Below are 14,996 nucleotides of genomic sequence, written 5' to 3'. Positions count from 1 at the left end.
CTCTTCTCTTTCCCCTCCTCTTTCTCCTCCTTTCTCTGTCTTCTTCCTCCCTTTCCTCCTCTTTCCTCTCTTTCTCCTCCCTCTCCTTTTCCTCCTTTTCTCCTCCCCCTTCTCCATTCCCCCCACCCCCTCACAGGGAGAATTTGACTTTGTCTTTTGTTTTGTTTTGTTTTTTTGAGACAGGATCTTGCTCTGTCACCCAGACATGATCATGGCTCACTGTAACCTCAAACTCCTGGGCTCATGTGATCCTCCTGCCTCAGCCTCCCAACTAGCTGGGTTTACAGGTACAAGCCACTGCACTGAGCCCGATTATGTGACTTTGTCTTGCGGAGAGCAGCTCTCTAAGACAGAAGTCTTTGCAATCTCTGCTTCAGCAATTTTCTACACCACCAAATAGGTATTAGCCCAATTCTCTTAGCTTCTGGGAAGGAGCTGCAGAGAGGCACGGAAAACTTCCTTCCTCCTATACTCAGCAAATACACATTCAACAACACATGGAGGAACATTTAGGGAGAGCTAAGCTTAATAGTTGTGGGCTGGGCATGGTGGCTCATGCCTGTAATCCCAGCACTTTGGAAGGCCAAGGCAGGCAGATCGCTTGAGCCCAGGAGTTCGAGACCAGCCTGGGTAACATGGTGAAATCCTGTCTCTACTAAAAATACAAAACTTAGCCCGGTGTGGTGGCACATGCCTGTAATCCCAGCACTAGGGAGGCTGAGGCAGGAGAATGGCTTGAACCGGGGAGGCAGAGGTTGCAGTGAGCTGAGATCACACCACTGCACTCCAGCCTGGGCGACAGAGCGAGGCTCCATCTAAAAAAATTCAAAAAAAAAAAAAATTCAGTTGTGTATTTAAAGCTTCTTCTATTCCCAGAATATTAGCTTGTCCTGAATGTCCATTTTGAGAATTTGGTAATCACAAAAACACCTTTATTTTGTACTATACTATTGTGAGGTAATGAGCCTCAAATCTTTAGGAAAGTAAAATTTGAAAACCAAAAAACTCGTGGCTACAAACCTTCTCATGCATATGCATTGTCAGACAGTACTTGTTGAAAATGCAGATTCCTGGTACTACCAGTGAGTTTGATTCAGTAGGTCTGGGTGGACCCAGGAATTTGCATTTTTAACAAGCAACCCAGGTGATTCTGATCCTCAGATAATCTTTTGAGAAATACTAGTGTTCAAAGGATATAAAATGTAAGGATATACTGAGATTAGTTAGAAATGTATGATTTCGTCTAAGAGAAGGCATTTGGCAGGTACTTGGGCCCTTGTTTGATGCAACTCCGGGTGGAGGTTTGAAAGATTAGTGAAGGGGAGGGATTCCTGCATGTATAAATCACTGTGTGAGGAAAGTGGATAATTGCTTGGCGTTTAGGCAATTATACATGCAGATTAGAAGAGCACATATATATAAGCCAGATAAAACAAAGACAATGGTTAGTACATCACAGAGCCACCATGCCAGTCACATCATCATTTCCAACTACCCAGATGTAAGTACCAGCAATGACATGGTTTCCAATTGTTTGATGCTCTGATAGTTATGTATTGATGCAAGAATGTTTTGTTTGGAGGATATTTTTACCTTGAATGAGGAAAAATTATGATTAATTCTTTTCTAGTTGACTCCATATGCACCCCACACTAAAAATAATCAGATATTTAATAAACATAGGCCTAAGTCAGTTTGAAAGATAATTCTTATTCTCGATGTTAATATTGCATACTCCCAGTATTGTATTCTAGAATTCTTTCTGTCTTTCAGCTGCTTCAGCTTTTCAAGGCATGAGTGAAAAGCAGAAAGAGAAACGAAGCTCTTCTTCTTTTTCTAACAGATACTAGCTAGTGATATTTTCATTAGTGATTTTTATGTGTATGTTGTATCAGTCTATTGCCTGGAATAGCTGATGTACTTCTGTTTGTTCTCAGATTCATATTTCTTTTTTTTTTTTTTTTTTTGAGACGGAGTCTCGCTCTGTCACCCAAGCTGGAGTGCACTGGCCAGATCTCAGCTCACTGCAAGCTCCGCCTCCTGGGTTCCCGCCATTCTCCTGCCTCAGCCTCCCGAGTAGCTGGGACTACAGGCGCCCGCCACCTCGCCCAGCTAGTTTTTTGTATTTTTTAGTAGAGACGGGGTTTCACCGTGTTAGCCAGGATGGTCTCGATCTCCTGACCTTGTGATCCACCCGCCTCGGCCTCCCAAAGTGCTGGGATTACAGGCAGATTCATATTTCAAAAGATGTCCTGAGATAGAGGTTCTTAGACCTCCTACTTCTCTTGAGTCTTGGTTCGAGGACTCTTAGGTGGTCACAATGAAAAGTCCATCATTTAAGATCTCTATAGTCTGAGAAGGTAAATGGAAATGTTTTCAATGGTTTACAAATTTTAAAAAATCTGTAAGTGATATGACAAAATTGAACCTGGACCAGAGTGTAATTAAGATATGGTTCCTTGGTTCCTGCTTTAGAGTTTTTGCTTAGCTAGTGGGACAAGGTATGTAAACAAAAAGTGCCATAAAGAGTTCTAGGTGCTGTGAAAAAAAGCCTGTATGAGGAGAGGAGGCTTGAGGGAGGGTGTCGTCAGGCAGGGGTGAATCATAAAGGGGAAGGGTTGGGAAAAGCTTCTTGCACAAAGTGAGACTTGAGCCGAGTCCTCAGTATGAACCTGTCTTTAAAGGGCTTATTATAAAATTGAGGAGTTTGCAAGCTCATTAGAGAACCCAAATTTAAAATCCATTTTTTGAAAAAAGGTGAGTAAGTTGATATTAAATCATGTGGGGCTGGTTACTAGGTGAAAAACTTTTGGAAAAGTAAGGCAGGTGGGTTGGAGCAGGTACAGAGGGCTTTGTAAGGGAAGTAAAGCTGAGTCAAGCCTTAGAATGGGTAAGAAAGAGATAAGTGGAGTGGAGATTGGGGAGCAGAAGGTGGGGAAAGAGTCTGAGCAAAGACGGGGCCCACGAGGAGGAAACCAGCTGTCTGAGCAAGCATGCCTGACAGGGACTGGTGTGGGAGGTTTAACAGGGTCACACCATGACTGGCTTTAGAGCCAGGCAATTTGGAGATTTGATGTAGAAAGGTGTTGGTGAGGCTGGGCACAGTAGCTCACACCTGCAGTTCCAGTGCTTTGGGAGGCTTAGGAGGGAGGATTGCTTGAAACCAGGAGTTCGAGGTAACAGTGAGCTATGATCGCACCACTGTGCTCCAGCCTGAGCAACAGAGTGAGAACCTGTCTCTATTTTTAAAAAAAGAAGAAGATGATGATGGTGAGATCTCCCAAATTCCTGATTAGGGAAGTCATATAGCTGAACATATGCTGAAAGAAATATTTCAGAAAAACAAGTCTGCTTTCCATTTCAAACAATGGACTAAAAAGGGCTGAGACTGGAGGCTGGAGACCAGCGCAGAGGCTGCTGCAAGCCTGCCTCACAGAATTGGCAGGGAGGTTCTACAGTCCTGCCTCTGCTGCTGAATTATTACATTTGTATTTCTCGTCATCCTTTTCAGAATGATTCAGCATATATGCCCACTATACAGTAGGCATGGCAAGCACATTAAGCATCAGAGTAGCTTTTCAAAGGACGCAGAGTTAGCAATGAGTTGAGTACATCCCACAACCTAGGTTCTCTGAATCCAAATTGCTATAACGCAAAGTTTCTTGGCCTCAGCACTGTTGACATTTTGGACCACATAATTCTTTCCTGGGCATAGGAGGGGGGGCTGTCCTGTATAATGTAGGATGTTTAGCAGCATCTCTGCCCTCTACTCTATAAATGCTGGTACCACTTCTCTTCCCACAGGTAACAGTGAAAAATGTCTCTAGACATTGGCAAATGACCCCAAGGGACAAAATCAGCCTCAGTTGGGAACAACTACTCTAGTGTATCAACAGTATAATTTTTATAAGAATCACATCTCCTATGTTGGACCTAGGCAGCTATTTTCCCTGACTTTCACTGGAACCCCAAGCCAGCACTGCTCAGACACTCAGTCTTTGGAGGATGAGAAGAGCCCCAGTAGCAGGGTCACTGCTTTTGTGATCAATTCTTTCTGGAAATGATGGCTAAAACCCAATAGCAGGGAAAGGGTCTGCACCTTGAGGCACCCTTTCAAGGTGCTGCACCACCACACCCCGTTTCCACCTGGAACTTTGGGGATCATTGGTTTGATACTCTTGTCCCAGAATTTTTTTTCTATTGGCTAAGAACGCATCCCAATCCCAGTGATCTTGTTCTTAGGGAATCTCCCTCCTGTCCACTCACCTCTTACTTCTCTTACTTACTCTCAGTCCCTTCTAAGTTAATCCCATGCGATTCATCTCCACCCAACCAAGGCTATTTCTCTATATACCTATTTTATGGTCACTGAAACCCTTATTAATTTTACTAAAATTTCCTGTACACTTACAGACCTTTATGTGAGTGTTTCTTTCCCGTTTAACCTAAAACTGATTTCATCCTCATAACCTGAATTTCCTTCTTGACCACAGGTAGTAGCCACTTCTTGTGTTGCCTTCTTCCCTTTGACCCTGGGGTCTCAGGACCCTCAGGCATTGGCATTCTCCTTGGCCTAAACACCTACTTCCATACCACTTTTCTGCCTGTCTTAGTGTCATATTCGTTAAAAGTCATCTCCACATTCCCCTTGACATCCCATCCTATCATCTGTAAACCAGAACACTTACTTACAGAAAAGGAGTAAGGCTCAGGCCTCCTAATTGTGAACATCTTCTCTGTGAGTTCTAATTTGCAATAATAATACATATAAAACAAATACAGACATTACCAAGAGGCTGAGTAGGGTAATGAGGTAGGATGAAATAAAAGGAAATAAAGTTTTCTTTTAATTGGTAAAAATATTCAGCCTTCCTCCCCCACCCCAGCCACCGCCGCCGCCACCTTTCTTTTGAGACAGGGTCTTGCTGTGTAACCCAGGCTGGAATGCAGTGGCACAATCTTGGCTCACTACAGCCTTGACTGCCTGGGCTCCAGTGATCCTCCCACCTCAGCCACCTGAGTAGCTGGGACTACAGGCACACACTACCATGCCCAGCTAATTTTTTTTTTTTTTTTTTTTTTGTAGAGATGGGGTTTCACCATGGTGCCCAGGCTGGTCTCAAACTCCTGGGCTCAAATAATTCTCCCAGCTTGTCCTCTCAAAGATTACAGGCGGGAACCACTGCACCCGGCCTATTCAGCCCTTTCTTCAATTAAATGTAACAAAACCAACTGCCTGCCCTTAAAAAATATGAAACAGGTCTACTACGATCAGATCTTCTTTTCTGACCTGACCACTAGATCCATTTCTAACAAATATCAACTCGTGAATAACAGCCTGTTCTACTTCCTCATCATTCCAGAATCCCAGCCATCTTTTCCTGGAGATCTCTGAAATCTGTTTGCTCCTCCTGGAAATAGCCTTTCTCTCCTCCAGGTCAATCCATAAGGAAGTCTTGCACTTTATCATTGTTAGGTAGTTATTAGGAACTGCTCTCTGCCCACAGGTGGAGGCCATATGCATTCCAGCATTCAGAGTCATGTGGAGCAAATGGGCTATCCCATACAGAACAGAGTCATGTGGAGCAAATGGGCTATCCCATACAGAACAGAGTCATGTGGAGCAAATGGGCTATCCCATACAGAACAGAGGGGTTGTATCTTGCCAGTGTTTACAGCCTCTTTGGCTTAATGCTGTCCTACTAAATTTAACTTCACATTTTGAGATGCTTGAGTTAATAACGGCATTATGCTTAATGCACTGAGCTTATATTTGGACTATCCCCTAGCTTACTGCAGTGAGAATGGGGAGGTTCACAATGTGATCAACACGGACAAAAATAGTGAAATATGATTTTTAAAAGTTTTTTTAAGAAACAGATTCGCACTCTGTTGCTCAGGCTGGCCTCCAACTCCTGGCCTCAAGCAATTCTCCTGCCTCAGTCTCCTGAGTAGCTAGGATTACAGATATAAGCCACCCATGCCTGCTGTGAAATATGATTTAAAAATTGTTTTTATTAAAGTGAAGTTCACGTAACATAAAATTAATCATTTTAAAATGAACAAACCAACGGCATTTAGCACATTCACAGTGTTGTACAACTAGCACCTCTATCTAGTTCCAAAATATTTTCAGCAATCCAAAAGGCAACCCTATTGTAGTAGTCTGTTCTCACACTGGTATAAAGAACTACCCGAGACTGGGTAATTTATAAAGGAAAGAGGTTTAATTGACTCACAGTTCCACATGGCTGGGGAGGCCTCAGGAAACTCACAATCAGGGCAGAAGACAAAGGGAAAAGGAGGTCTTTTTCACATGGTGGCAGGAGAGAGAAGTGCAAGCAGGGGAAATGCCAGACGCTTTTAAAACCACCACATCTTGCGAGAATTCACTCACTATCACGAGAACAGTATGGAGGAAATCGCCCCCATGATCCAATCACCTCCCACCAGGTCTTGCCCTCAATACGTGGGGATTATGGGGATTACGATTCGAGACAGGATTTGGGGTGGGACACAGAGCCACACTATATCACCTGTATCTATTGAAACATGATATTTAAACCAACCTGAGAAAGTATATATGATTTGTGTAGTATTTGCAGTAAGGATTGGGTTTCTATTTTCCTTTCTCATCCTACTGACCCCTTATAATCTGCTTTATGTTAAAGACAGTTTTAGATGGGTGCAATGATGGCTCATGCCAGTAGTCCCAGTCACTTGGGGGCTAACATGGCAGACTCGCTTGAGCCCCTGGAGTCAAGGCTGCAGTGAGCTGCGATCTGGCCACTGTACTGCAGCCTGGAAAACAGAATGAGACCTCATCTCCAAAAAAAAAAAAAAAAAAAAAAAGGCAGTTTTAGTGGGAGTCACAGGCGGACAGTGAGTTACATGGGAGAAACCCCTCTGGCCCAGGTTATTTGCCTTTCTGGAAAATTGCTGGGTAACATAAATCTACACTGGATACACCCCTCAAAAAGAGAGGTGTAGGAGATGGGGGCAAATAACCACTGAAAACTATCAAGGAAGGAATTTGGAGGAAATTAAACTGAGAAGAGAAATTAGAATAGAGAGGTAAAGAACAGCTGTAGAACAGTCTCTGGCATACAGCAGGTGCCTAATAAATATCTGTTGAATGATGGAATGAACAAAAATAACCCTAAATGCAGTAGTGAAAATAACCCAGAACAAATGAATGGATGGCTGCATTGGAAATGGATGCAGGATACAGTAGTGTTTCAAGGGAACAATTTGATAAGCCATGAGGGGAAGCACATTAAATTGTTCCCATGTCATTGCAGTTGGACCAGTCTTAAAAGCAAATAGGAAAGAGATGTAAAGAGTCTATCATTTCAGGGTGGGCACGGTGGCTCTTGCCTATTATCATAGTATTTTGGGAGGCTGAGGTGGGTGGATTGCTTCAGTCCAGGAGTTCGAGACCAGCCTGGCCAACATGGTGAAACCCATTCTCTATAAAAAATATGAAAATTAGCCGAGCCTGGTGGCTCACACCTGTAGACCCAGTTACTCAGGAGTCTGAGGTGGGAGGATAGCTAGAGCCCAAGAAGTGGAGGTTGCAGTGAGCTGAAATTGCACCACTGCACTCCAGGCTGGATGACAGAGTCAGACCCTGTAGAAAAAAATAAAAATGAAAAAAGAAAGAAAGGAAAGGAAAGAAGGAAGAAGGAAGGAAGGAAGAAGGAAGGAAGGAAGGAAGGAAGGAAGGAAGAGAGAGAGAGAGAAAAGAAAGGAAGGAAGGAAGGAAGGAAAGAGAGAGAGAGAAAGAAAGAAAGAAAAGAAAGAAAGGAAAGGAAAGAAGGAAGGAAGGAAGAGAGAGAGAGAAAGAAAGAAAGAGAGGGAGTCTATCATTTCATATTCAAATATTTACAATATAGGGGAAATGATCAAAGTTTTCATAGATTTTACTATTTGTCATATTTAAATACTTAACTTTGAAACTACACCTTGAAAGGCAAAATATTGATTGGATTCCATTACTTAAGGTTTTAACAAAAAGGCCAGAAGTAGAAGGGCATCTATTATTATATAAATTGTTGTTTACAAGCTTGGATTGTACCTAATGTGGTTGTAAATTTATGTGACCATTTCTTAGTCAGTCTTGGAAATACTATTTCTATTTGTATTTCTTTATATGTTAAGTGCATTTTCTCTCCTATGACTATTAACTGAAGTATGCTATTAATTTGAAAGTTTGTCTATCTAGTCAGCTCCTTAACCAGGAGAATGTCTAATATGATACATACCACCATGTGACTATGGGTATTAAAACATAGAGTTAATTAAAGCACTGGCATATTTTGATCTACACAATAATTAGTTTAATAGGATTTAGCAAGACCCAGATGTTACTCTATTCCAAGAGGGTTGACATCTCTGCTCAATTAGTACTCAAGTTAGACATTCTAACTCAGGACCACAAGCATATATGGCAAATTTCACTCCAGTAGGAATATTCTATTACCCGCAGGAAGTCCATGTTTGGTGAACAATTCTTCCTGATCCATGGGCTCTGCTGAAGGACTTAGCCTGCTTCTTAAGCCATGGCAACAACTTCTTTGTGTTCTTTCAACAGCTTGTATTTAGAAACTTATGTGTCATTATCCTGTTTGAAGGCATTGAATAATATTGTACTTGTCATTGAACTTGTCACTTGACAATAAACACCTGACCATGTGAAACAACGAAGATAACCAGGAAAACAATTGTGTGTGGTGGAAAAAGGGATGGCTAGAATCCTAAAATCTGTGTGGTTAATGTATTATTTGAAGTGTGCCCCATGTATGAGAACAAATGACTAGTACAGGAAATGAAGAACCAAAAAGTACTTAAAATACATCTAAATTAAAATTAAGGTTAATTTCTGAAGACCTTCATTGGTTAGTTAGCTCTGCTTAAAGTCTTCCACCCAGACACCAGTAGGTCCTGATAATGAATTTAAAAACAAGAAATGAAATTATCAAATTCTATTTAGTGGAAATTTGCCTTCTTAAATCACAATACGAGTTTTGAAGAACTATCATCCCCATACTGTGCCAGTCATATTAAACTGTTAACAATTTTGTTTCTAGTTTAAGACCCAGGTACTTCAATCAAAAGGAGAAAAAAATCCAAATACATTAATAAATGCTTTAAAATGCACAGAGATAAAAAGAAACTTCAGGTTTAGTTGGAGCCACCATTTGATTAGATGTGAGTGGTATATTAAGTAATTGCAATGATCCATCTAATAAAAGGTTGCAAAGAGACTGCAGCATACCAGTATTTAGGCTGTTGATGGAGAAAGGAAAACTTAACTTTCAATCTCACTCTTTTCATTCCAAGTGGACATTTCTTTGAAGTTTAGAAGACGCTGAGTTCAGTCTCCCATATTTGAATTTTCTTCCACTCTCTGTCCCCTTTTCCCCCATCTCCATGCAACATAGAAGGGAAAGTATAGGAAAGGGCCCTCTCTTCTCACCTTTCTTGTAGATTCCAAGTTACCCAGATTGCAATCTCCTGGACTTAAAGAGTAAAATCAAGTTCAATGGATTAGTATTACGGAAGCAAACAAATGTAGGTCTTTGCTTATGAAGAAGTGAGTTACTGAAAACTTTTTAAAATCTATTGAGAGCAGGCATGGCGTTCCTTCTCTCAGGTCGACAGTAGTTATTAAAGGCTGCACGCCATCAGCATTGTCAGTGCTCTCACTTACCCTGCTTTCTTTACTGAAGAGAAGCCTCCCCAACAACCAAAAAAACAGGTTTCTTTTCCAGGTATCACTTGATGTCTGCACAAGGATTGTTATTGAAAGGGCACTTCTTCTAAACAGAAAGGCAACCACATGGAAGTTGGTAGAAGTGCTGTAAGGAAAAATGTTCAAAGAGTGAATACTATAAAATGCCAGAACTGGTTATTGAGGTAACATAAAAACAGTCAACAATCTTACTTCTGTAAAGCAGTTTAAAGTTCTCAAAGAACCTTCAGAACTGAAGGTTCTTTTTTTAAATCCAGTTAGGTTGTGAAATCTGCAGAGGTCTTTCATAATAATATTAAAAGCCTTCATCAAAATATGCACACTGTGATTACAACTGTGTTATGAGTATGCATTTGTATACATGTGTATACACAATTGTGATTTATAACTATAGCTTTATACACACACACACATGAGACAGAACTTTAGAATGATATTCAAATATGGAAGCAGGCCTTGAATTAGGATGGTTGGATTACAAAATATCTTTTGTTTTTCTTTTACCACGTTGGTGTCATCATGCTACATTTTCAATTTAAAACAATTTAATCCTTATGTCATATACAATGTGAGGTGAGTTCTGCCCAGAGAAAAGAGTTCCTCTAGTTTGGAGGCAGGGAGAGAAGAGACAACATTTGGAAATTTATTTTATTATCCCAGAAGCCAGCCAGGTGTGAGGAGGAAACTGGGCAGAATCCCACTGACCACCTAGCTGGGAAGATCTCTCTCTCTCTCTCTCTCCATCTCTCTTTTTCCGGAGGGCTTACCATATGCTACACACTTCCCAGACACTAGGACATTTAATTGCACAACGTTATGAGGTGGAAGGAGGTGAGATGGCTGCCCAAGGTCACACATCTAATAAATATTGTAGCCAGAACTTGAACCAAGGACTACTGACTCCAAGCCCATGTCCTTTGGATGGAATCTAACCTCCCTTGCTTGGCCTAGCTCCCTTATGTTATCAGGCCCACACTTACTTCTCCAACCTCCTTTTTTATGTCCCTCTTCCAGGCATTTACCATGGTCCAGAGACATCAGCCCAGAGCCTGCAAATCTCTCTCCTGCCTCAGCATCTTGGCACTTGCCTCTGCTTGGAAAGCCCTTCTCCTGTGTCTTAGCAAAGCTGGATCCTTGACACCCTTCAGGTCACCACTTATGTGTCACCTCAGGGTAGCCTTCCCAACCACCCCATCTAAGAGTATCCCCTCCTCTTCAAACTTACTCTCCACCGTATCACTCTGTTAATTTCCTTCATAGCATTTATCACACTTGGTAAATCTTTTTATTTATTTACTAATGTATTATCTGTCTCTTTCCAAGGGAGTGCAAACTCTCTGAAGACAGAGACCTGTTTACCTTGATGCCTCTGTGTTTCCAGCACCCGGCACAGGGCCTGAGATACAGCAGGTTAAACAAACACTGCATGCCCATAACCACTAAGCCCATTATCTGGGGCAAGGAGCCCTGTGGAGTATTTCTTAGATGAAGATGAAATAAGTTCAAAAGAACTTATAAATAGCACACACATCTACTTTCTACCCACATTTTATTCAACCAATTTGAGGACATTTGTACCCGTAAGTTCTTCACATGTCTGGCTTCTTACCCTTCAGGTTTTAGCTCATATGACATCTCATCATGCGGGTCAGTCTCCAGACTGACCACTCTAGCTGGAGCCCTCCCTGCATCCCTCCCATCCTCCACCCTGTTTACTTGGTTCACGGCACTTATCACACTCTAAATTTATGTTGATTTAATTATTTATTTATTTACTTCTATCCATTAGAAGGTAATGTTTTGAGCGCAAGAACATCTTGTCTACACAGTTCCTAGAACATTTCCCAACAGATAGTAGACATTCCATAAATATTTGTTGAATGATGCCACACATGGCCACTAATTTGTACTCCCTTTTTAGTTCTAACAGGTTTTTTTTTTTTTTTTTTTTTAACAGATTTCTTTGGTCTTTTTCTTAAGTAGATAATTATCACCTATGATCAATTTTCTCTTTTCTAAGAGTTACACCACATTGTTTTTTCCTTCCCTATTGTATCAACTAGAACCACCAGAACAATGTTAGACAATATAGGGAATAGCAGGTGTCTTTGATTATTGTTACTTCATAGACTCACCATTAATTATAATACTGGTGTTATCTAGGACAGACATTCCTTGCCACATCAAGGAAAAATCCTTTCTAAAGAATTACCAAGTAATTTTAAATTTAGCTCAATTTAGTTTAGTCCTAACAAAAAGCAATATTGAATTTTATCAGAGAACTTTTGATAATAATGTGTTATTACTTTGATCTAATGATAAAGCAAACTATGTTAATATATAAATCGCCTGAGGTCAGGAGTTCAAGATCAGCCTGTAAAACACATTCCTTAATAAAAATACAAAAATTAGCTGGGTGTGGTGGTGTGCATCTGTAATCCCAGCTAATTGGGAGGCTGAGGAAGGAGAATCGTTTGAACCCAAGAGGCAGAGGTTGCAGTGAGCTGAGATTGAGCCACAGCACTCCAGCCTGGCCAACAGAGTGAGACTCCATCTCAAGAAAAATAAAAATAAAAATAAAAAATCAGACATTCAAGCAAGTGATGTGATCAGCATGTCTCTTGGCCTGGTGATTGTCAAGGAAGGAAAAAACTAAGCCCTCTGGCGGGGATTTGGTCAACAGACTAGAGAAGGTAGGAGACTATGGGAGATTTCTAAAGATTATTGCTTTCTATCCAGCTGTGACTATTAAAAACCAAACTGATGAGTATCTTTTTAGCTGAGAGCCTGGGCAAAAGGTTGCCAGGATTACAGATACTAAGATTGAAAATGACTGCTTGCCGCTGGCTAAATAAGCCCATAAAACAAACCTTTGGAGAATTATTTTAATTTTAAGAGCATTGTGTTTAAAACTCCACAAAAACAATTCTGTATGGTTTCCAGGCCAGTCTCCAATGCCTCGTAAATTTCTCAATATAAAAGTTTCTCAATGGTATGCCCCATTGTGCCACAACCCAGGGCTGAAGCTTGTTTCGGTGCTGATGTCTGATGAGGTTGGACATTCAAAGTTCTCAACTCAGCTTCTGCTGCTCATCCTTCCTTTGCTATCTCAGGGTTTTGGCAACCATTTTTAAGCAGATAACTTCCCAATCTACTTCTCCATCCCTGTTTCAAGAATTCGAGTCCCACATTTCTCATTTTAAATTGCCATGTGGATGAATTGTAGATACATCAAACTGCTTGTGTCAAAAACTGAAAAACTGATTTCTGGACAAACCTGTGTTTCTCATACTATCAAATAGACTAGTCTCCTTTTAGACACCTCTCTTGAGATCTTGCATCATCTTTGTGTCTCTTTCTTAATCCTCTTGTTTAATGAGTTACCAAATCCAGCCAATATTTTTGGAATTCCACCCTTTTTCTACTCTCACTTACATTGCCTTTGATTGGGTCCTCTTTCCCTTTCTCCTGCATCAGCATTCCAACACAATGGTTTCCTTGATGCCATCTTCACTCTACTCTTCTTGTCTATTGCTATCAGAGTAATATGCCCAAAGTTCAATTTTTTTTTTTTTTTTTTTTTGAGACAGAGTCTCGCACTGTTGCCCAGGCTGGAGTGTATTGGTGCGACCTCAGTTCACTGCAACCTGTTCCTCCCGGGTTCAAGCGATTCTCCTGCCTCAGCCTCCTGAGTAGCTGGGACTACAGGGCTAATTTTGTGTATTTTTAGTAGAGGCAGGGTTTCACTGTGTTAGCCAGGATGATCTCGATCTCCTGACCTTGTGATCGGCCAGCCTCTGCCTCTCAAAGTGCTGGGACTACAGGTGTGAGCCACCGCGCCCGGCCCTAAGTTCAATTTTAACTGCATCACTGTCACCCTCAAAACCTGTATTAGCTCCTCGGTGCTTACACAATGAAGTCTAGAATTGCATGGCATTCATAGTCAGAGCTCAGCCTGACTACATTTCAGCTCACTGTGCTCTGAGCACTAGCCCAGTGTTTCTAAACCGCTTTCTCATTACTGTCCCCACAACGAACCTTTTTAGAACTTTTTTCACAATCACCTCCCTTGTGCAATGTTAATACTACAGATACACTATACATCTGTGTATTATGTGTAGATTTGTGCTTTCTACATAAAAAGAGGAAGATTTTACCCCTGTGGAGACTACGTGCTCTGCCAAAACAGATCATGTACCAATCCCAGAACATGCTCCAGTATTTTCTAGCTTCCAAGATTTTGTTCAGTCTGGTCATTAGAGAGGTTGAGGGAATATGAGAAGATTCCTAGACTGTACTTCTGTTATTCAGCATGCTGATCCCCTTGCCTAGAATAGACTCACACATCTCCTCCCACCACCCCCTATTTCTTCCTCTTGAAATCTGACTCTTCATGCAGCAACCTAAATACTGTATCCTCTCTCCATCCACTCAGTTGCCACTTACTTTTCTGTGTGCTCATGGAATTTTCTTTATTCCTCTGTTATGTTCTTTGTTACATAGTCATCTTTCTATTTGTGTTTCTCTCCCACTGGATTACAAACTTTCTAAAGACAAGAACTGTGTTGTTCACAGTGTATGATGCCTTCATGTAATAGGCACCAGGATATGTTGGTTGAAATCAGTTCACTGATATACTGGAAACAGTGTAAAATCCCACCAGTGACCATATGGAGAAGTCCCACGTGTATGCTAAATAAATGAACACACTAGAAAAATTGGACTCCATATACAAGACATACTCCCAAAACATGATCACTAATACAGACACTGTTTATAAAGGAGTTCTGTGTTGTGTACACCATAGGTGAACAAAATTGGTTCCTGGTTCACACAAATAACAGACACCCATAGAAAGGCAGTTAGCTGCCTAGGCATGTTTTAAATAATGATGATCGAGTGGGGATAACCCAGAGACCAAAACACAAGTGGCAATTTTTGATATCATGTTCTTGTAAAGATACAGAATTTTAATTGGGTTTATGTGCCATGAAAAGAAATGATACATGTGGATGTACATTTTATATGTTAGTAATCATCACCATCTTCAAAATGACCAAATTAAGGCTATGGGACAGAAAAGTCAATCTGACAGAGTTATTTTTGTGTAGAAAGTGAAGCCAAGATAAAAACATGTTTTCTGTAAAAGCCTTGATAATTTAAAAAAATGCATATATGTGAATATCTTTATAAATTTCCATTATTCTTCATTGTATTGTGGAACAACTGACTTTCTAGGAAA

At 40.9% G+C, this 14,996-nt stretch overlaps 1 protein-coding gene across 3 annotated transcripts in view; it reads left to right on the top strand.

Moving 5' to 3' along the window:
- Positions 1 to 1,431: 1,431 nt before the first annotated feature.
- EXPH5 (exophilin 5) overlaps positions 1,432 to 14,996 on the top strand; it is a 94,021-nt gene continuing 80,456 nt past the window's right edge. For 2 of the 3 annotated variants that reach the window (XM_033204146.1, XM_033204144.1), the window contains exon 1: positions 1,438 to 1,501. In XM_033204146.1, the coding sequence (XP_033060037.1) occupies positions 1,467 to 1,501 (35 nt within the window). In that variant the 5' untranslated portion in view covers positions 1,438 to 1,466. Of the gene's footprint in view, positions 1,502 to 10,768; positions 11,732 to 14,996 lie in introns of those variants that run through there. The other variant, XR_004435643.1, reaches the window with a different exon arrangement.

Source organism: Trachypithecus francoisi, unplaced genomic scaffold (genome assembly GCF_009764315.1).
Source record: "Trachypithecus francoisi isolate TF-2019V2 unplaced genomic scaffold, Tfra_2.0 Lachesis_group8, whole genome shotgun sequence".
In the NCBI taxonomy this organism is placed as follows: Eukaryota; Metazoa; Chordata; class Mammalia; order Primates; family Cercopithecidae; genus Trachypithecus; species Trachypithecus francoisi.
This window is presented reverse-complemented; position numbering and strand designations above follow the sequence as displayed.